The sequence below is a fragment of the Amblyraja radiata genome, chromosome 3 (assembly GCF_010909765.2).
Source record: "Amblyraja radiata isolate CabotCenter1 chromosome 3, sAmbRad1.1.pri, whole genome shotgun sequence".
Taxonomy (NCBI): domain Eukaryota; kingdom Metazoa; phylum Chordata; class Chondrichthyes; order Rajiformes; family Rajidae; genus Amblyraja; species Amblyraja radiata.
This window is the reverse complement of record NC_045958.1, coordinates 112,752,012-112,775,473: the sequence shown is the minus strand read 5'-3', so window position 1 is coordinate 112,775,473 and position 23,462 is coordinate 112,752,012. Positions and strand designations below refer to the sequence as shown.

Genomic DNA, 23,462 nt, shown 5'->3' with positions numbered 1-23,462 from the left:
TCATCGCGCTGAATCATCATGTCCCAACCCCATTGCCTGCTGACCCACGTCTCTCTCGTCCAATTGGCGCCCTCGATCAGCAGTCCCACCTCCACTGTCTCACGGAAAGCGGAGATTGCACTGGGTTTTAAAATCCGGATTACAAAAACTTAGGTGGGAATGTCCCCCACCTCTAAAAACAGAGGGGCCCTGGCCCACCCTGGGTTTTCCGCCCCTGCCTGGACTGGAGGGCTTGATATATATGGAGAGATTGGAGAGGCTGGGTCTGTTTTCCCTGGAACACAGGAGGTTAAAGAAATGACAGGTGGAAGTTTAAAGGGAAACTGAGGGGTAATCTTTTTTTCACACAAAGAGTAGTTGGTATCTGGCATGAGCTGCCAGAGATGGTGATGGAAGCAGGAACAATATTTAAGAGGCACGGGGACAGGTACTTGAAAGAGCAAGGCGTAGATGAACACAAAATTAATGCACGCAAGTGGGATTTGTATATAGATGTGATGGTCAGTATTGATGTGATTGGCCAAAGGGCCTGATTCTATGCTTAATCATAGAATCATAGAAAGTAGGTGCGAGAGTAGACCATCAGGTCCGTCGAGCCCGCACCGCCATTCACTCATGGCTGAACACTAAACAGACACACTTACCCACAAACAGTAGACACAAGACACAGAACACAAGACACTACCCTCCCCTCTATACCGCTATCACCCCTCTCCACCCCAAGAACCGCGTGATCTCCTGGGGGAGGCAAAAAACCGGATAAAAACCCAGGTCCAATTCGGGAAAAAAATCCGGGAAATTCCTCTCCGACCCCAATCCAGGCGATCGACACTTGTCCAGGAGATCACTCAGGTCTACTATACTAACCATACCTAGGTCCATATCCCTGCCCTCTCCCCGTAGCCCCTTATCCCCTTGGCAGCTAAAAAACCATCTATTTTTGACTTAAATAAATTTAACGTTTCTGCTTCCACTGCTCCCTGGGGCAGTGAACTCCACAAACTAACCACCCTCTGGGTGAAGAAGTTCTTCCTCATCTCAGTTTTAAAAGAGCCCCCCCTCACTCTGCAACTATGTCCCCTAGTTCTAGCCTCCCCGATCATTGGGAACATCCTCGGTGCATCCACCCGATCAAGGCCCCTCACGATCTCATACGTTTCAATGAGATCGCCCCTCATTCCTCTAAACTCCAAAGAGTAGAGTCCCAGCTTACTTAACCCTTCCCCATATGTCAATCCCCTCATTGCAGGAATTAATCTTGCAAACCCCCGCCGCACTGCCTCCAGGGCTAGTACATCCCTTCCCAAGTATGGACCCCAGAACTGCACACAGCATTCCAAATGTGGTCCCACTAATACCGTGTACAACGCATTTAGATAAAGCACTTTCAGATGATTTTTACTACCCTTCCTTCCGTTTTTGCCCCTTTTACATCTAGAGCTTTATCTTCACACATTCTGGATCCTCCTGTCACATATTGATTTTCACATTTTAACTCTATGATTCAGAGAAACTTCTCGGTTCCTTCTCACCCGTACAAATCTTTTGCATCAATAATTAATAACACTAGCACCTGAGAAAATCAAAGAGAAGCCGTGTGCATCTGAAGAAGGGCCTCGACCTGAAATGTCACCTATCTGTTTTCTCCAGATATGCTGCTTGACCTGCTGGGTTACTCCAGAATTTTGTCTCTATCTCTGGTATAAAGCATCTGCAGTTCCTTTGATTACATTTTGGGAAAATCAGGACAGACTTCTATGATGAGAGATGCTCTTTCCATCTTTCAGTTTAGTTTATTGTCACATGTACCGAGGTACAGTGAAAAGCTTTCAGTTTCAGTTTCTTGCACTTCCTTTGGTATGATATGCTGTGTTTCCCCAGATAATTGCAAGTTTCTGCAACAGAAGGTTAGATCACATGGGATCCAAGGAAAGATAGCTAAAAGGATATAAATTGGCTCCATGGAAGGAAGCAGAGGGTGATGGTGGAAGGTTGCTTCTCGGACTGGAAGCCTGTGACGAGTGGTGTGCCTTAGGGTTTGGTGCTGGGCCTGTCACTGTTTGTCATCTACATCAATGATTTGGATGAGAACATACATGGCAGGGTTAGCAAGTTTGCTGATGATACAAAAGTGGGTGGTTTTGCAGATAGTGAAGATGGTTGTGAAAATTTGCAGCAGGATCTGGATCGATTGGCCAGGTGGGTGGAGGAATGGTTGATGGAAGTGTGAGGTGTTGGATTTTGGGAAGTCTAACATGGCCAGGACTTACACCGTGAATGGTAGGCCTCTAGGGAGGGTTGTGGAGCAGAGGGATCTAGGAGTGCAGGTGCATGGTTCCTTGAAGGTCGAGTTGCGGGTAGATAGGGTGATCACGTTGGCCTTCATCAGTCAGAGTATTGAGTATAGAAGTCAGGAAGTCATGTGTCAGTTGGATAAGACGTTGGTGAGACCGCATTTAGACTATTGTGTTCAGTTCCGGGCACCATGTTATAGGAAAGATGTTGTCAAGCTGGAAAAGATAGAGAAGATTTATGAGGATGTTGCCAGGACTGGAGTGTGTGAGCTATAGGGAGAGGTTGAGTAGGCTGGGTCTCTATTCCTTGGAATGCAGAAGGATGAGGGTGATCTTTTTGAGGTGTATAAAATCACGAAAGGAATAGATCGGGTAAATGCAGACTCTCTTACCTAGTGTAGGTGAATCGAGGACCAGAGGACACAGGTTTACGGTGAATGGGACTTTTCACATAAAGGGTGGTGGGTATATGGAACAAGCTGCCAGAGGAGGTAGATGAGGCAGGGACAGATAGTTTAAGATAGTTTAACATTTAAGGAACAGTTAGACAGGTAGACACAAAAAGCTGGAGTAACTCAGTGGGTCAGGCAGCATCTCTGGAGAGAAGGAATGGGCGACGTTTCAGGTCGAGACCCTTCTTCAGACTGAAGAAGTTAGACAGTTAGACAGGTACATGGATATGACAAGTTTGGAGGGATATAGCTGGGACATGTTGGCTGGTGTGGGCAAGTTGGACCGAAGGGCCTTTTGCCACACCTTATCACTCTATTCACACATTTTAATTCTTTGGCCATTTTCTCATTTAAATCTCTCATGCTTTCCAACCTACCAGAGATCTTGTAGAAATAAGGAACTGCAGACGCTGGTTTACAAAAATAAAGACACAAAGTGCTGGAGTAACTCAGCGGATCAGGCAGCATCCCCGGAGAACATGGATAGGTGACAATAGACAATAGGTGCAGGAGTAAGCCATTCGGCCCTTCGAGCCAGCACCGCCATTCAATGTGATCATGGCTGATCATGGTGGTGTTTCGAGTTGGGACTCTTCTTCCGACTGAATGACCCAAAACATCAGCTATCCATGGGATGTTGCTTGGGATGTTCCAACATTTTGTGTCTAACATGGATAGGACAGGTTTGGAGGGATATGGACCAAGCTGAGGCAGATGGGACAAGTGTAACTAGGACATGTTGGCCGGTGTGGGCAATTAGGCACGTTTCCACACTGTATCACTCTATGACTCTATAAAGAAGTTTCCTTCTGTTTTTTTCTTTCCCTGACTTGAAATTTTAGCTGTTTGCTCCTCTTTAGAAGCTGCCCAATCTTCTGTTAATTTCCACAGTTTTACAATTGTGTTCCACTTCATTTATTGTTTGATTTGGAAGAGGAAACAACTGCACAGTTGCTGGAGTTAAAATGTGCTTGTAATATAATTACATTTACTGGTCCATATTTTACTGATGCCCCTGTCCCACTTAGGAAACCTGAACGGAAACCTCTGGAGACTTTGCGCCCCACCCAAGGTTTCCGTGCAGTTCCCGGAGGTTGCAGGTGGTTGCCGGAGGTTGCAGGTAGTGGAAGCAGGTAGGGAGACTGACAAAAACCTCCGGGAACCGCACGGAAACCTTGGGTGGGGCGCAAAGTCTCCAGAGGTTTCCGTTCAGGTTTCCTAAGTGGGACAGGGGCATTAATCAGCTTCTGTACTATTTCCATTCTATGAAATGGATAACACTGATTAAGCTGTAATTTTTCTGCAAAATGGAAGAATGCTGATCAATTTTGTTGATTTCTTTTAAACTATCAATCTTTGGTACCACATATCAATTTCAGTGCAGGGGTCCTTTGCATAGTAATATTTCTACTTTCAACCTATTTTTGTATGATGTTTGTAGCTCTAACATAGAACACATTTTATATAATGGTGTCACAGTTGTGCCACAAGGATGTGGCTTAACTTTTACTTGGAATTTTTGAAAATAAAGCAAATATTCTATTCATCTATCCCTCCGATCGCAATACAGATATCTCATTATTGTCCATGCATGTTTTTAGCTTTTAAATACAAAGTGCTCTTCAGTTTAGTTTTTAAGGTATTATGGCGGGACTGTCATATGTTGATAGAATGGAGCGGCTGGGCTTATACACTCTAGAATTTAGAAGAACGAGAGGATATCTTATTGAAACATATAAGATTATTAAGGGATTGGACACGCTAGAGGCAGGAAACATGTTCCTGATGTTGGGGGAGTCCAGAACCAGGGGCTACAGTTTAAGAATAAGGGGTAGTCCATTTAGAACAGAGATGAGGAAAAACCTTTTCACCCAGAGAGTTGTGAGTCTGTGGAATTCTCTGCCTCAGGTGGAGGCCAATTCTCTGGAAGCTTTCAAGAGGGAGCTAGGTAGGGCTCTTAAAGATAGCGGAGTCAGGGGATATGGGGATAAGGCAGGAATGGGGTACTGATTGTGGATGATCAGCCATGATCACAGTGAATGGTGGTGCTGGCTCGAAGGGCTGAATGGCTTACTCCTGCACCTATTGTCTGTGGTCTATTCTACTATCCAGAACATCAACTGGGAACTAACGAACAAAACACACCATGAAAAGAGACTTAACTGCCTGCAATCATAACCTTTTGCTTATTCCCCATGCGAAAAGTATTTTGTCTAAATTTAAGAAAAAAATTCTCGTTCGATCCCTTGAAAAGTTAACGGATGTCACATATACTGGTCGGCTGCACATGATATAAAGGATCCATCATCTGAAACATAGCTAGTCACAAACGTGGCATTTATAAATACTGACAAAACACTTCATCCTATCATAAGCTGGACAGTTCATTTTGAAGCAGTTGATCTCATATTCAATGTTGGCAAATCTATGCTAAGTGTTTAAAAAAAAAGAAGAAAAAAAAGCTCCTTCCTTTTTGTGTCCAACAATTTTACGCCAAATCTGTGAAAGCATTTAGAATTTAAATTAGCAATTAGTAATACACTAAACAACATAGTTTTCCAGGAGTTACAATAAATAATGTTGAGAATTTTGCCCGGGCCTCTGTGCGGTCTCTCTCCAGCTTTTTCTGCCTCAATCTGTTTTTCGTTGAATAGCTCAGTTTTATATTTGTTAGTTAGCAACAGCTGTGACAATGGCCCTTGGAGGGTAACAATTTTTTTGACACGAATCCTTCAATTACTGATTGCTGAAGCAGACACAATCCTATTAGCAAGAAAGATGATCACAGAACGCACTGCCCTGCCCTGGTTTGTACAAAAATAATTAGCCCAAAGTTGTCAAATGTTGAACCAAACCACAGAAAGGGTGGAGATAAAGCAAGAACAGCTTTATGAAAAAGGAAAAATTTACAGAATCTAGGCTGACCATCAGATCAGAAAACAAGATTGTACCCATTACTGCTGCTAAAACATTATATATTTAAAATCGTTCAAATGTTCATTAAAAGATTGCATTCACTGGCGCAAGGACCAAAATGCCTCTACATAAAACTAAAGCACTTCAAACAATTTATCACACTGCTTTGAGTTGAACAGAAATATTTCAAAACTGATTTTCTTTTTTAAACAAATAAGTGCAAAATGGGGAGCAGGAGGAATAGTTTGAGATTAGTGCCTCATTCCATAGTGGGGGATGAAAACTTGGCAGAAATTATTATTATTTTTTAAAACGCAGCATCAAAAAGAATTTAAAAACTGATCACGGACCACTTGGAAAACTATATGCTTCTGATTCCAATGCAATCAAATTCTGCGATGGATTCTAAAGCTGACTAATCCCATCTAAGCACTTCAAACAGAAGCAGTGATGCCCCCTAATGGTTCAGATGTATGTATCTCCCCCAATGTTTTAGTAATGGAATGGAATTTCTCTTGTCGCAAGCTTACCTATTAAGCAGGCAGGCAGCCAGTCAATCGTGGCATTATCAATCAAAATTTAAAAGAGCACAACATCACGACACATTGGCCAATTAATCTAAACTCTCCCGTCACTTCAACCACTTTTACCTTTTATTACATTTCCACATCTTACATGGAAGTAATTACTCCAATTTATGAATTAGAAGATACTTATTTGAATCTATTGAATAAAAATCAGTCAGTTAAACTATTAGAGATTTAAAAAAACCTACTTTGACACTAACAAGCAGTAAATGTGATAAACAGTAGATTAGTTTAGATCTAGTGCAAATATACAGCAAGGAAACAGGCCCTTTGGCCCACCAAGTCCACGCGTTCAGGCACTATTCTGACACACTTGGGACAATTTACTGGGGCCAATTAACCTACAAATGGGATGTGAGAGGAAACCGGAGCACCTGGAGGAAACCCACACAGTCTCAGGGAGAACGTGCAAACTCCACACAAACTGCACCCGAGGTCAGGATTGAACCCGGGTCTCTGGCGCTGTGAGGCAGTAGCCCTACTGGCTTCGCCACTGTGCAGCCCATGGTGTGGACCATTTTTCTTTCACTATCTGGTGAAGAAATTACGATACGATACAACTTTATTAATCCCAGGAGGGAAATTGTTCTGCCAACAGTCAGAAAACACAAGATACATGTAACATGAAATTAAAGTCACGAGTGGAAAGCGCAGGATTGGGGATGTGCAAAGTTTGGGGGGGGGGGGGGGGGGGGGGGAGGATGGAGGGAGAAGGGGAGTCAGTTGACCCCACGACAGAAGGGGGAGTAGATGTAGTTTGACAGCCACAGAGAAGAAGGATCTCCTGTGGCGTTCTGTGCTGCATCTTGGTGGAACCAGTCTGTTGCTGAAGGTGCTCCTCAGGTTGACCAGTGTGTCATGGATGTGGTGAGCTGTATTGTCGAAGATGCTCCGCAGTTTGAGGAGCATCCTCCCCTCCAATGAATCCAACTCCACTCCCAGGACGGAGCCCGCCTTCCTGATGAGCTTGTTGATTGTGTTGGCGTTCGTGGCCTTCTCGACCTGCCGCCCCAGCACACGGCAGCTAAAAGATGGCACTGGCCACCACCGATTGATAGAACATCTGCAGCATCTTACTGCAGATGCGAAGGAGTGGAGCCTCCTCAGAAAGTACAGGATGCTCTGTCCCTTCTTATACAGTGCCTCAGTGTTCCTGGACCAGTCTAGTTGACTGAAAATTAAAACACTTTCAGATTTGATTGCCCAAGTTAAATGGCTGACGACAAGCTAATTCTGTCTGCCCTTTATATCTTGGTTCCACCTTTCAGGTGACAGGAAGTTTTTACAATATTAAGGATAGACAGTTCAGACTCAAGAAATCCAGCTGGAATTCTAAAACAAGCTCAATCTGACGAGAATGCCTTAATTGTTGCAGTGTTGAACTAATTAGCTACGCTGCAATAAGCTTACACTTTATCAAGCATAATAAAATTAGATGGGAGTTTAAGGAGGAGCACTCATCAAACTTAACCTGCACGATTTGTTTTGTCGTAATTTAACCTTTCCATTCTTCAGGTACGCTGCAGTTTCCATGTGAACCGACAAGCCGGTTTAAGCTTTCTAACATTATGTACTCGAGGCTGCCAGGGATTTTCACTCCCACCAGCAGGAATCTGAAGTAGCTCTGCAAAACCCAAGTTCAGCGCTGTGGCACATTTTAAGCACATTTACTTTCATGACAATTTGGCAGGAATTAGATAAATTAAATCAAGCTCATTTTCTAAATCCCCCAAAGATGTTGAATGGGTATTGTCCTTTTTTTTTACCTCGCTTGTAGAAAACTGGTCAGCTGGGAATAACCTGTTACGATTGTTATGGCTTTGAAAGTGAGGATGTTAGAATTATTTCAGGCTAAAAGTGACATATGCCGGGGGCAAGCAATTCTTCAGTTCCATTTTTTCATTGTCCAGGAGGAAGATGTGAAATGGCACGGAAATGGCTCCTTTGGTCCAACCCTTCCATGCTGCGCACAATCCCCATGTATGATACCTATTTTCCCACCATCCTTCCAAATCTTTCCCATGTCTCTGTAATGTTGGTGTAGGACCTGCTTGGTAACTGCTGCTTCTGCAAGGCCTTTCTTGAAATATTGTTGGATATCATTAAAAAAGCAAGTTAACATGTATTTGGGTAGCACTGTAGGTATTTTACAAATCAGCACCAACAAAAGGCTGTATCAGTAAATGAGACAATCATAGGTGATCAGTTTTAAAACATAACTCTAGAAATCAGCAGCAGGTTAATGAAGTAGTTGGTCGTATTAGACGGGGAAGATGAATAAATTAATAACAATGAGGGCGGCACAGTGGCGCAGCAGTAGAGTTGCGTCCTTACAGCACCAGAAATCCAGGTTCGATCTTGACAATGTGTGTTGCCTGTATGTAGTTTGTATGTTCTCCCTGTGACCGTGTGGGCTTTCTCCGGGTGTTCCAGTCTCTCCCAACACTCTAAAGATATACAGGTTTGTAGGTTAATTGGCTTTGGTAAAAATTGTAAATTGTCCTGAGTGTTTAGGATAGTGCTAGTGTATGAGTGATCACTGGTCGGCGCGGACCCGGTGGGCCGAAGGGCCTGCTTCAGCTGTGTATCTCGAAAGTAAAGTAGAGTAATTTATCTAAGGCCAGTAGCAGAGAGTATTCAGTGGATGAGAATGTGGGAATGAAAAATATAACAACTGATGTACATCCTTTTCACAATGGCAGGCAGTGACTAGTGGGGTACCGCAAGGCTCAGTGCTGGGACCCCAGCTATTTACAATATATATTAATGATCTGGATGAGGGAATTGAAGGCAATATCTCCAAGTTTGCGGATGACACTAAGCTGGGGGGCAGTGTTAGCTGTGAGGAGGATGCTAGGAGACTGCAAGGTGACTTGGATAGGCTGGGTGAGTGGGCAAATGTTTGGCAGATGCAGTATAATGTGGATAAATGTGAGGTTATCCATTTTGGTGGCAAAAACAGGAAAGCAGACTATTATCTAAATGGTGGCCGACTAGGAAAAGGGGAGATGCAGCGAGACCTGGGTGTCATGGTACACCAGTCATTGAAAGTAGGCATGCAGGTGCAGCAGGCAGTGAAGAAAGCGAATGGTATGTTAGCTTTCATAGCAAAAGGATTTGAGTATAGGAGCAGGGAGGTTCTACTGCAGTTGTACAGGGTCTTGGTGAGACCACACCTGGAGTATTGCGTACAGTTTTGGTCTCCAAATCTGAGGAAGGACATTATTGCCATAGAGGGAGTGCAGAGAAGGTTCACCAGACTGATTCCTGGGATGTCAGGACTGTCTTATGAAGAAAGACTGTATAGACTTGGTTTATACTCTCTAGAATTTAGGAGATTGAGAGGGGATCTTATAGAAACTTATAAAATTCTTAAGGGGTTGGACAGGCTAGATGCAGGAAGATTGCTCCCGATGTTGGGGAAGTCCAGGACAAGGGGTCACAGCTTAAGGATAAGGGGAAAATCCTTTAAAACCGAGATGAGAAGTACTTTTTTCACACAGAGAGTGGTGAATCTCTGGAACTCTCTGCCACAGAGGGTAGTCGAGGCCAGTTCATTGGCTATATTTAAGAGGGAGTTAGATGTGGCCCTTGTGGTTAAGGGGATCAGAGGGTATGGAGAGAAGGCAGGTACGGGACACTGAGTTGGATGATCAGCCATGATCATATTGAATGGCGGTGCAGGCTCGAAGGGCCGAATGGCCTACTCCTGCACCTAATTTCTATGTTTCTATAGATTAGGAAATAGCTGTCGATAGCATTAATGCAAGTTCACAAAATAATTTGTACATTTTCTTTGCTCATTAAAAGCCAATTTAAATTGTGGAGAGCTATTTTATGATGCAATTAAGCATGGCTTTCAAACAGAAAAAAACTCAAAAAGAAAAATTGCCAATCGGTTATTGGTTTATAAGAGTCAAGAGTGTTTTATTGTCATATGTCCCAGATAGGACAACAGGACTCAGATACAGTGAAAAAGTACGTGTACGTGCTATCCAATCAAATCATACCACTCAACAGTACATCACGAGAGAGAGAAAAAAGGACAGAATGCAGAAAACAGTGTAACAGCTGCAGAGAAAGTTCAGATAAAAAAAGTGCAAGGGCTGCAACAAGGTAGATTGGAAGATCATGATTCATCCTTAGAATACATGAGGTACATTCTAGACACTGATAATGGTGGAGAAGAAGTTGTTCTTGAATCTAGTGGTATATGTATTCAAGCTTTTGTACCTTATGCCTGACGCAAGAGTGGATAAGAGGGAATGACTGGGATGTTGGCTGCTTTCCCAAGGCAGTGTGAAGTATAGTCAGAGCTGATGAAGGGACAGGTGGGAGAGAGGCAGTTAGTATGATGGAGTTAAGGTACACCAGTCATTGAAAGTAGGCATGCAGGTGCAGCAGGCAGTGAAGAAAGCGAATGGTATGTTAGCTTTCATAGCAAAAGGATTTGAGTATAGGAGCAGGGAGGTTCTACTGCAGTTGTACAGGGTCTTGGTGAGACCGCACCTGGAGTATTGCGTACAGTTTTGGTCTCCAAATCTGAGGAAGGACATTATTGCCATAGAAGGAGTGCAGAGAAGGTTCACCAGACTGATTCCTGGGATGTCAGGACTGTCTTATGAAGAAAGACTGGATAGACTTGGTTTATACTCTCTAGAATTTAGGAGATTGAGAGGGGATCTTATAGAAACTTATAAAATTCTTAAGGGGTTGGACAGGCTAGATGCAGGAAGATTGCTCCCGATGTTGGGGAAGTCCAGGACAAGGGGTCACAGCTTAAGGATAAGGGGGAAATCCTTTAAAACCGAGATGAGAAGTACTTTTTTCACACAGAGAGTGGTGAATCGCTGTGTTTACAACGCTCCGCAATTACTAGGAGTCTTGGGAAAAGCAGTTGCCATACCAAGCTGTGATGCACCTGATAGGATGCTTTCCACTGTTCATCGGTAAGAATTGGGGCAGTCACTGAACATATGTTGAATTTCCTTAGCCTTCTGAGGAAGTAGAAGGGTTGGTTTGATTTCTAGACTGCAACGTCAAGGCGGCTTGACCAGAACAAATAGCTGGTGATATTTACTCTTTAGAACTTGAAGCTCTTGACCATCTCCACTTCAGCACCATTGATACAGATTGGGGCATGTACTCCATCCCACTTTGTGAAGTCAATGACTAGCTCCTTTGTTTTGCTAATGTTTAATGATTGTGGTCGATAGGTCAAGAAGTTATTTCGCCCCCCCCCCCTTCCTTTCGCCCCTCCCCTCCATGCTGAAACCTGGCTGACCTGCTAGCAGGCATTCAATGGTCAATTGCTGCACAGATTTATGGTGTATTTTATGCATTGATACAAATATTTATCAACATCTTAAACATCCGTTCCTCCACCATTGCTGTCCTACAGGTGTAGAATGCATTCCTGGTTGGTACTTCACAGCAACAAGGCAAAGCAGCTTGGGCAGGAGCCTCCAACAATTGTCACACCCTAACAGCAGACAACGAATACGTGCACAAGTACACAACAGTTATCAAGTTTTACACCGCCCTGGCTTTCACCGTACTTCGTTTTAACCAGGTAAAAATCCTGGAACACTCCACCTAATAATATTATGGGAGCACCAACCCAACGGATATTACTAGTTAATAAAAATGGCACACTGCAATCTTCGCAGGGCCAATCAAAGATGGAGAATAAATAATGGACTTTAATCTAAACACAAAATGGCTGGAGGAACTTAGCAGGACAGGCAGCATCTGTGGAGGGAATGGACGTACGACGTTTCGTGTCGGAGCCCTTCTTCAGACTGAACAAGCTATGGAGTTCAGTCTGAAGAATGGCCTCAATCTGAAACTACTACTGCCCATTCCCTCCACAGATGCTGCCTGACCTGCCGAGTTCCTCCAGCACATTGGTTTGATCAAGATGACAAGAATACAACTGTAATTTGAGTCTCCAAAGAACAAATTTCAAAGGTATTACCAGTAGCACAACAAGAAAGTTTTTTTTAAACATCCAGTAAAACATGGATGTTAAATGATTGTAAATGCATGTTTATTCCGTTCGATATTATCAGCAGAAAAGAAGTCTAGTACCATTGAAAATATGACATTTCAGATATTGCTTTGTGATTTATGTGGCCGTACTGAGTTTAATTTCACTATTTTCTGCAACATACAGTGCCCTCCATAATGTTTGGGACAAAGACCCATCATTTATTTATTTGCCTCTGTACTCCACAATTTGAGATTTGTAATAGAAAAAATCACATGTGATTGAAGTACACATTGTCAGATTTAAATAAAGGCAATTTTTATACATTTTGGTTTCACCATGTAGAAATTACATAGTAATTTTATACATAGTCCCCCCATTTCAGGGCACCATGATGTTTGGGACACAGCAATGACATGTAAATGAAAGTAGTATTTAGTAATTTCTTGCATATCCTTTGCATGCAATGACTGCTTGAAGTCTGCGATTTATGGACATCACCAGTTGCTGGGTGTCTTCTCTGGTGATGCTCTGCCAGGCCTGTATTGCAGCCATTGCAGCCTGTATTGTTTTGGGGGCTAGTCCCCTTCTGTTTTCTCTTCAGCATATAAAAGGCATGCTCAATTGGGTTCAGATCGGGTGATTGACTTGGACACTGAAGAATTGATCATTTTTTAGTTTTGAAAAATTATTTTGTTGCTTTAGCTGTATGTTTGGGATCATTGTCTTGCTGTGGAATGAACCGCCAGCCAATGAGTTTTGAGGCATTTGTTTGAACTTGAGCAGATAGGATGTGTCTACACACTTCAGAATTCATTATGCTACTACCATCAGCAGTTGGATCATCAATTAAGATAAGTGAGCCAGTACCTTCAGCAGCCATACATGCCCAGGCCATAACACCCCCACCACCGTGTTTCACAGATGAGCTGGTATGCTTTGGATCTTGGGGAGTTCCTTTTCTCCTCTATACTTTGCTCGCCATCAATTTTCTTTATTATAGAGACAATTCTACTGTCGTCAGCTGTGGAGGTCTTCCTTGGCTTGCCAGTCCTTTTGCGATTAGTAAGCTCACCAGTGCTCTCTTTCCTTTTAATGATGTTCCAACAGATGATTTTGGTAAGCCTAAGGTTTGGCTGATGTCCCTTAACAGTTTTATTCTTGTTTCTCAGTCTCATAATGGTTTATTTGACTTTCATTGGCACAACTTTGGTCCTCATGTTGATAAACAGCAATAAATGTTTCCAAAGGTGATGAAAAGACTGGAGGAAAGACTAGGTGCTGAGAGCTCTCTCATACCTGCATTAAGGAGGCAATTAACCATACCTGAGCTATTACAAACACCTGTGAAGCCATGTGTCCCAAACATTATGGTGCCCTGAAATGTGGGGGGGGGGGGGGGGGGGGGACTATGTATAAACACAGCTACAATTTCTACATGGTGAAACCAAAATGTATAAAAATGGCCTTTAATAAAATCAGCCAACGTGCACTTTAACCACATGTGATTTTTTTTTTCTATTATAAATCTGAAATTGTGGAGGACAGAAGGAAATAAATAAATGATGAGTCTTTGTCCCAAACATTATGGTGGGCACTGTACCTTAGATATGATTTCTTAAAAGGAAGGCAGCAAAATTGTGATTGCCAATTGAGATCACTGGACAGAAACGTAAGGAGCTGTTCAAAAATAGAGACTAAACCAGATGACTTAATAATTAAAACATGCCATGGAGTTCAAACCTTTAACTATATACTGATCACTCAAGGATCACTCTCACCTATTCAAATTGGTAGTTACACCTCCATATGAGATCAGTTTTTAAAAGGCAACCAAAAATAATAATTATCACATTTTGCATGCGTATTTTTTCCCTGCAAAACCAACGTTTTCAGGAACAATGTCAAAGTAACTGGGAATGGGTTACCTGTGTACGTTATCTTGGCTGGAAGGCACCACTCCGACGTTAGCCACGCTTACCACCTTATTCACAGTTGCTTGGCAGGAGTTGTTCTGTGGAGCACCTGTTATAGTTGTAGAATTTTCATTCATTCCTGTTAATTTTCCTGCAAAAAGTACAATTGCTCCAGTTACATAAATGACAGTTAAACCAATGCCAATGTATTGACAGCAAAACCTGCACGCATTTCCCACACAGATTCAGAAATCAGTACATCAATATTTTGAGTCACGATGAGAAAAGAAATGTGTCGACTATTCCAGGCATTCAGTATTGGAGATAGCAGGAGTAATCAACAGGAAACACCTGCCAATTCCACAAAGCTGATGCACATTTACTTATGTACATCAAGCAAAATCCAGAGCATAAATGTACATTTCCTGATATATATTTCAGTATGAAACTTAATATACAGGTCGCCAGTTTTTGAAAAAAATGCCAGCCACTATATCGAGAAACAGTAACTGCCATTTGGTATGATAATTTATAAACAAAACAATTTTCTAATAAGGTATATTTTAAACAGCTGAAACCATCAAAAGTGATTTTGCAGAAGAAATGAAAAAAGTTATTGTATTTACAATTTATTTATCTGAATGACATTTTTATGAGATCCCAGGGTTGATGCACATATTGAATCAACATGGCAATGTCTCACATCAGTATAACGATTCTTGCTTGCCTGCCTTATAGCATCACATATAGAAAAGGTAAAATGAGCATAAACGAACACGAATAGACACGTTTTCAATAACAGTTGTTTCGGCTGCTCCTTCCTTAATTTTGTTTGAGGCCAATCTTTTATATATTCTGGCTTTTGCTGCAGATATTCTGCATGAGTTCCGAACAGTAACTGTATTCAAAATGCCACCTCGTACAGTATGATATTAAGGATAGGGAATTAAAAAAAAAAAAAGTTGGATCAAAATTAAATTCACCTAAATGTTCGATAATTTTTTAATTAAAGCTTCCTATCAAGAGAAATTGATACTTCCATATTTTCATGTATATACATCCTTATATAATAAAGAGGGATTGTGAGGCATGTCAACTAATCAGGCTCAATGGATCATAAATACAGAATGCACTACGTCAGGCAGTGAAATAGGAATTTTATTTCTATGTGAGAGTTATGATGCATCTCATGAGTGGAAATAAAAATCCACAATTCACTGCTCTCCATATATTCCGTTTTAAACACTTTGACAAATCTTTTTAATATACATTAATATACATTAAGTAAGCTTTAATGAGGATATTACAAGCATGGATGTAAGCTTCAATTATTCCTATTAAGACATGATACAACTTTATTCCTTGTACCCAATGTATCCAACTGCGATCCTGCAAGCCTCCCAAGCATGAACTCTGCACTATGTTAATGCGATATCAGGTCCGGGTGCCACATGTTACACCAGAATATGAGGAAGGATTGGAACTGAGTCTCCAAGTATTTATTTCCAAATGTAAACACTGTAAGCCGAGACACAACAAGGGTACTTAATGCAGTAAAGCAATGCTGCCAAATCACAAAACTATATTAGATACGCAGGAAAGAACTGCAGATGCTGGATTACAGACATTAAAATGCTGGAGTAACTCTGTGGATCAGGCAGCATCTCTGGAGAAAAGGAACAGGAGACGTTTCAGGCCGAGGCCCTTCTTCAGACTGAGTCGGGGACAAGGGAAATTAGAGGTATGAAAAGGTTCAGAATAAATCAGAGCCGGCACCATATTAGATTATTATTTCCCCATTACCATGAATTTTATAAATCAACTGACATTCATGTACGAGAAGAGTGTTGAAACCAAAAAAAAAGCTTGGAGATATAATTCTTTAAGTCCCTCCTATATGTGCCTTGTGTAGAGCAATGCAATTCTACAGTCCTATTTGCAGGGCCAGATTTAGATGAAGAGAGGCCCTAGGCTATTCCACTTGTGAGGCCCCTCCCAATCTCCTATGTGAGGCCCCTCCCAATCAGCCTATGAAGCCTATAGGTAAATCCGGCCCTGCTGAGGCCCCCCTAGATCTCGAGGCCCTCTTAAGCTTGTGAAGCTTATATGGAAATCCGGCCCTGCCTATTTGGCAAAAGGAAACCAAATAAATCAATGATGTTTCTTAAGGACTGTGATGAGAGGGGGAAAAGTTTAAAGCAGATTTACAAGGCAAGCTTCCTGCACATATATCTGTAGGTGCCTGGAACCCCTGCCAGGGGAAGTGGTGGAAGCAAATACAACAGCAGCATTTAAGAGGCATTTACGAGGATGTTGCCAGAACTTGTGGGCCCAATCTGTAGGGAGAGGTGAGGCAGGCACTTTATATTCCCTGGAACACAGGGGGATGAGGAGTGATCTTACAGAAGTGGATAAGATCATGAGGAGAACAGATAGAGTAGATGCACAGTCTTTTATTCATAGTCGGCAAATCGCAGACTAGAGTACATAGGCTTAAGATACGAGGGGAAAAAGTTAATAGGAACCTTAGGGGAAACTGTCTGGGGGTGGGGGGGGGGGGGGGTATATGGAACACAGTGCCAGAGGAGGTAATTGAGGCAGGTTGACAATATTTCAAAAACATTTGGACAGGTAGATGGACAGGGAGGGTTAAGAGGCAGTACAAGAAGAGGAAGGGTGAGATTGGGGCTGGTAGATGGTCTATAGAGGGGCAAGGGGTGATGGACTGGTGGAGTCAAATTTGGGGGAGGGGGGTTGGGGGGGGCGGGGGGCTCCTGATATTTAGCTTGAAGAATGCAAAAGTAGCAACCTGCTCTCAAGGGACATATCACAATGCAGCATTAATTTAACCGCTAGGGAACTGACGTACTGTTGTTACTTAATGAATAGATACCTCTGTGAGGGAAGGGTTTGAGACTGGTGCTCTTGGTGGATCTGAGGAAAATTGATATCTGTTTAGCGTAGTTTATTTTAACAGAGAGATACAGCGCCGTGCCAAACAGTGACCCCGCGTTACACTTGCACACACGACTCCCTAGGAACAATTCACAATTTTTACTGAAGCCAATTAACCTATAAACCTATACGTCTTTGGAGTGTATGAAGCACCGTGGGGGAAACCCACGCGGTCACGGGGAGAACGTAAAAACTCCGTACAAACAGCACCCGTGGTCAGGATCAAACCCCTGGTCTCTTGCACTGTAAGGCAGCAACTCTACCGCTACGCCACTGTGCCGGCCCTGGGCGAAGGAATATACCTGCAGGAGACGTTCTTTGTGCAAAATAGGGGCCCTGAAGACTCTCCAAGGTCAGAGCTATGTGCTCTTGGCAGGAAATTGCTGGGGGAGGAGCGTTGTAGGGAGTAATAAAAAATAGTTGCTGTCTATGAATGGTTGGATTTTTTTTTTGCAGCCGGCAATGTTTGCTGCAATGGACTTGAAGTCAAAGTTTTATCTTGAGAATGGAGTTTTGGTGAACTCCACAATGCAGACAAGAGCAGTAAACTTTGATGTTGGTGGAGATTGACAGTAGCTGCTTGGAATGATCCTATGGCTTGGAAGCTGAAAGTAATCAGAATCATGACTTAGCGGTATGGTCTTGACTGTCTCTTTGAGTTTGCAGGAGGTCACGGGTCTCAGACCACAGCTTTCATTGCATTAGCATAGATTGTGATCAATTAAACAAAAAAGGTTTTTATGCAGATCAAGATTTGAAACCTGAATCATGGTCTGAACAAGGGTCTCGACCCAAAAACATCACCATTCCTTTTCTCCAGAGTTGCTGCCTGTCCTGCTGAGTTACTCCAGCATTTTGTGTCAATCTTTGGTGTAAACCAGCATCTGCAGTTCCTTCCCACACATAAAGATTTGAAACCTAATGGTAAAACTCAAGGTTTATTGCACAGTGACTTTCTATGGGTTCTGGAACCTGAACAGCTTATAATAGGACACCCGAGGCCCTGGAAAGATGCACCGTTGTCCTCTTCGCAATATTGTCCAGTCAATGGAAGGATAAATACCCAACTTCCGTGCCCTTTCCCAAGATGGTGGTGTAGCGGTAGAGTTGCTGCTTTAGAGTCACAGAGCCAGGTTTGATCCTGACTAGGGGGGGGGCTGTCTGTACAGAGTTTGTACGTTCTCCCCGTGCGTTTTCCCCGGGTGCTCCAGTTTCCTCCCACACTCCAAAGATGTACAGGTTATTTAGGTTAATCGGCTTTGGTAAACATTGTAAATTGTCCCTAGTGTGTAGGATGGTGCTAGTGTACGGGGATTGCTGGTCGGCGCAAACTCGGTGAGCCGAAGGGCCCGTTTCCACGCTATATCTCTAAAATAAACCCGCAGCATTGAGACTAGTTATCCTCAATTAGCTCCCCTTGAGTACTCCATGTCAATCGTCTGTCACTCTCAGAATCATGACTAGCAATATAGTCTCGACTGTCTATTTGAGTTTGCAGGAGCTCACAGGTCTCAGAGAGAACAAAGAATGCAGCTTCTGCCCCTTTGAACTGCAGTTCCAGGGATTGGGAGTTAGTCATTCTTCTCAAAACAACCATGTCATTTTTCAAAGAAGGGTTTCGGCCCGAAACGTCGCCTATTTCCTTCGCTCCATAGATGCTGCTGCACCCGCTGAGTTTCCCCAGCAATTTTGTGTACCTTCGATATTCCAGCATATGCAGTTCCTTTTTGAATAGTTTGATGAGCAAGTTGGTTATGAATTGTTCACTTATTAAAAGTGGCAAATTTCACACTGGTACCGAAACACCTAGAAATGTGAAATATATTTTCAACTGCACAGCACTATTTTTTCTTGGAGTCTTGTGGAAGAATTTCTAGGCTGTTGACTCTTAACTGGCGCTGAAATGGCTGAACAATGTACTCATTTTAAGGGCAATTAGGGATGGGCAATGGCAGCCATAAAAAGATTAAACAGAGAAATCCTAAAGTCATGGATGGTAGAGAAGTTATGGACTTCTTCAAAGCAGTTCGCAGTTTTTGGCTCTGAACTGCACTAACACTGTGATCAGTTGAGTAATACACTAATAGTGGGTTTACAATGAACATACACAAGATAACACCCTCTATCAACCTGTCTGTGGAATTCTCTGCCTCAGAGGGTGGTGGAGGCAGGTTCTCTGGATGCTTTCAAGAGAGAGCTAGATAGGGCGCTTAAAAATAGCAGAGTCAGGGGATATGGGGAGAAGGCAGGAACGGGGTACTGATTGGGGATGAACAGCCATGATCACATTGAATGGCAGTGCTGGCTCGAAGGGCCAAATGGCCTACTCCTGCACCTATTGTCTATTGTCTCCATTGTATAACACTGCTTTCTGACAATAAAGTTCACTATGGTACTCTGGAAAATGTGGACTACCGCTCCTATCTTGCAAGCCACCTCCCAGTAAAAACATTTACCAATGTTTTCATTGCATCAACACAGATTATGATCAGTTGAAGAAAAAGGGTTTATGAAGATCAAGACTTGAAACCCGATGGTAAAACGCATCGTTTATTGGGCAGCAGTGACCTTCTGTGGGGTTCTGGCAGCTGAACAACTTACAGTAGGCACCTCAAGGCCCTGAAAAGGTGCACCATTGTCCCCTTTGCAATATTGCCCATATTCAATGGACACGTCAATCTATGTCAGACTCTCCAGATAAACATTTCATTCTGAGCTCTGTCATGGGACGAGTTTATCAGATGGAGAGCAGAATAGATAGAAGGATGTGCTCCAATCATTCTGGGAAAAATGGTAACATATCAGGGCAGTACAGTCACACAGCTGGTAAAGCCGCTGCCTTACAACGACAGACATCCTGGTTCATCCTAACCTCAGGTGCTGTCCATGTGGAGTTTGCATGTTCCCCTTGTGACTGCATGGGTTTCCTCCAGGCGGTGAAGAAAACTAATGGCATGTTGGCATTCATTGCGAGAGGATTTGAGTTTAGGAGCAAGGAGGTCCTACTGCAGTTGTACTGGGCCCTGGTGAGGCCTCACCTGTGCGTATTGTGTGCAATTTTGGTTTAATTTGAGGAAGGACATTATTGCTATTGAGGTAGTGCAGCGTAGGTTCACCAGGTTAATTCCTGGGTTGGCGGGACAGACATATGATGAAAGAATGGGTCAACTGGGCCTGTACTCACTGGAATTGAGGGGATCTTATAGAAACATATAAAATTCTTAAAGGATTGGACAGGCTAGATGCATAAAAATCTTCCCGATGTTGGGGGAGTCCAGAATCAAGGGTAATAGTTTAAGAATAAGGGGTAGGCCATTTAGGACTGAGATGAGAAAACATTTTTTCACACAGGGAGTTGTGAATCTGTGGAATCCTCTGCCACAGAAGAAAGTAGAGGCCAATTCACGATGTTTTCAAGAGAGAGTTAGATTTGGCTCTTTGGTCTAAAGGTATCAAGGGATATGGGGGAAAAGCAGGAATGGGGTACTGATTTTAGATGATCAGCCATGATCATATTGAATGGCAGTGCTGGCTCGAAGGGCCGAATGGCCTACTCCTGCACCTATTTTTCTATGTTTCTATGCTACGGCTTCCTTGCACACTCCAAAGACTTGTGGATTGTAGATTAATTAGACCTCTGTGAATTGCCCCCAGTGTGCAGGGAGTGGTGAGAAAGTGGGATTACATAGAACCAGTGAGAGCGAGTGCTCGATGGTCCCACGTGGACTTACTGGGCCAAAGGGCCCGTTTCTATGCTGCAAGACTAAACTAAACACAATACCTTGCCCATGACCTGACAAAATGGAGAAGCAGCATTTAGAATGGCACCGAGAATCTAAAGCCCTTGAAGAAGGAGCACACAAATGCCCTGTGTAAATGCATGAAGGAGTGCACCAGCTCACAGGCTACTCAAGTCGCCATCGATGAATGAGGTTTCAACATTGCCCCCATTATCATCACAGAAATAACAAAGCTGGACTGGAAGCAAGTCACCCTCAATCCCGAAGGATTACCCAAGACGACAACAGAGACCCAACATGTATCCACTCAATAAAAATCCAATATAAAATGGTGGGAAGGCATTAATAAAACATTAATAAAACTCAACAAAGAATATAATATTAAAAATTGCACGCATCACGGGCTTTTTTGATGTATCAACACGAATAACAAGCCTGGTAAACCACTGTTCTCAGCTGCAGCTTTGAATACATGCATTTGAACAAATTTAGTCTGCACTGTAGAAGATTGTTGAGACTGACCATCTTGTAACATGTAACATCAATCCATGTAAAATGAACACAAATCGGATAAGAGCTTTAAATTTTACTCCAATGATTTGGACAGGCAATTCATGAACAAATGTGTGCAAGCCCAGGCTTTTATCTACCTGAACGGTTAACAGCAGACAAGAGAAGACAAAAATAATTTGGACACCACCCTGCTGCAAATTACAATCTTAAAATTTAAAAGCCTTAAATTTAACTTGCATGGTAATTTATTTTACATAAACATAACAGGTCAGAAGAAAATTATGCTCTTTATAGATTTCAAGAATGTTGCCTTAACACTTTGTAAATCTCAGCGTTTCATATGCATTGGTCGAAAAAAAGAGATTCCGCAGACATTTAGCATTCACTAGTTGCAGACGAGCTCGGTATAAAGGTAGCTACAAATTTCTGCACTCACGATTTAAACCACCAGCATTAAGCTCTATTCAGCGCAAAGACTGAATAAATTAATGTAACCATGTTTATGTTAAAAGCCTGCTCCCTCAGCATGTAATTAAAGGAAATGTTGCACAAAGCCCGTACTTTTGTCAACCTCCTGTAAATGGAAAGATGGATAGCACTCAGACAAGTGAATGCAATGCTTCATATTTAACCTTAACGCTCTTGTCATTAATGGTTTGCCTAACTTGTTCTTTAAAAGACAAGGTACTGCTCCATTGAAGTAAAATTAAAAATCAACTATACCATGCTTTTCAGAACTGAAGATTCATTATCTTCGGCTAATGTATTGGCATAAAACACAGTAACATCCTATCAAGTGAGGCGCACATTCAATCTGCCTTTTACTCGTGCCGTTTTATTGTTATAGGCAATTTGTACCACTCAGCATGACAGTGTAAACTGAATCAAGATTAATTTACATGGAGTAGAACACTTAGAGGAGCAGCGTGGTAAGCAAATGTATTGTCTTGATTGCTGAGGTGGAAAAGAACCTGGAAAGAAAGAGTGCACTACAATTAAGGAGCATCAAATGTGACTGCTTTAAGATAGCTTGATGATATAAAAGCAAAGTTTATATTCGCTTATTTCTGCCACCGATTCCTTGCCTGTACAAATGTCAGCCTCAATGGAGGAGCTGTCCATATAGATTAACATACGTTAAAAACATTAGAGGATTTTGAAGAATCTAATGGTGGAAAACTAACCCAATTCTTGATTTACAGATTCCCAGAACCTACTGATGGTATTTTGGTAAGTGGCGAAGAAAGCTTTAAATGTGCTTTGATGTTTAAAAAGACAATATTTGACCAGAATACAAGAAAAACTATTAATTCAAAACGTTCAAATAAAATACGTGTTCAGTCTTTTAATGCTATTGGTGAATATAAATGTTTAATATCGGAGACAGTTGACTGGCACAGCGAGCACGCCGAGACTAAACTCATTTATGAACTTGCTCGGCATTAAACAAAAACCTTTGTAATGGAATTACAATTTTACAGATGGATACCAAGAAGTGAGAAGTGTAGAACTGTTGAATAAAGCAATTTACTGTGGACATAACAAAATTGGTACATCTTTTCGTTCTAACTTTCAAAAGTTGATGCTTAAGCCGATAATTTAAAAACTAATAAGGATATAAAGGGAGTTTTACTTCACATGACACTGATATCAAGGGAGTTTTGCTTCGCACTATAGTATCAAGTTTTAAATCCCTGCTAGAGGAACAGTGCGTCTCAGAATTGCTTTTGCCCAACACTATTTTAAATCACGAGTGATAGGCAGCTTTGAAATTCTGTCCTGTCAAACGATTCAGATAGATCTTTATATTAAACACATCAGTTAACGAAGAAATGTGAAATAAAAGCAAAATTCAGCGAAAAGTTAGGAAGTGAGGGCGTATCAGTAATAAACATTAACATTAATGGTTAATGACCACGTCAGAACTGACAGCAAGGGTAAGTTTTAAGTATGTAGGTAACGAAAGGGTGACAGTAGAGAATAACAGCACACGAGAAAGTCTGTGATATTTTGCCCTGCCCTAGATGACTAAATGACAAGAAGCATTGTGTGCAGAGTAAGGAAGGCTAGTGATAGGACAACACAGAGATGAGAGGAGCT

At 42.3% G+C, this 23,462-nt stretch overlaps 1 protein-coding gene across 1 annotated transcript in view; it reads right to left on the bottom strand.

Moving 5' to 3' along the window:
- Positions 1-23,462, bottom strand: part of ap3b1 (adaptor related protein complex 3 subunit beta 1) — a 242,097-nt gene that overhangs the window by 12,639 nt on the left and 205,996 nt on the right. Inside the window, exon 26 of the mRNA XM_033018603.1 lies at positions 14,167-14,305. Coding sequence (XP_032874494.1) covers positions 14,167-14,305 — 139 coding nt within the window. The remainder of the gene's footprint in view (positions 1-14,166; positions 14,306-23,462) is intronic.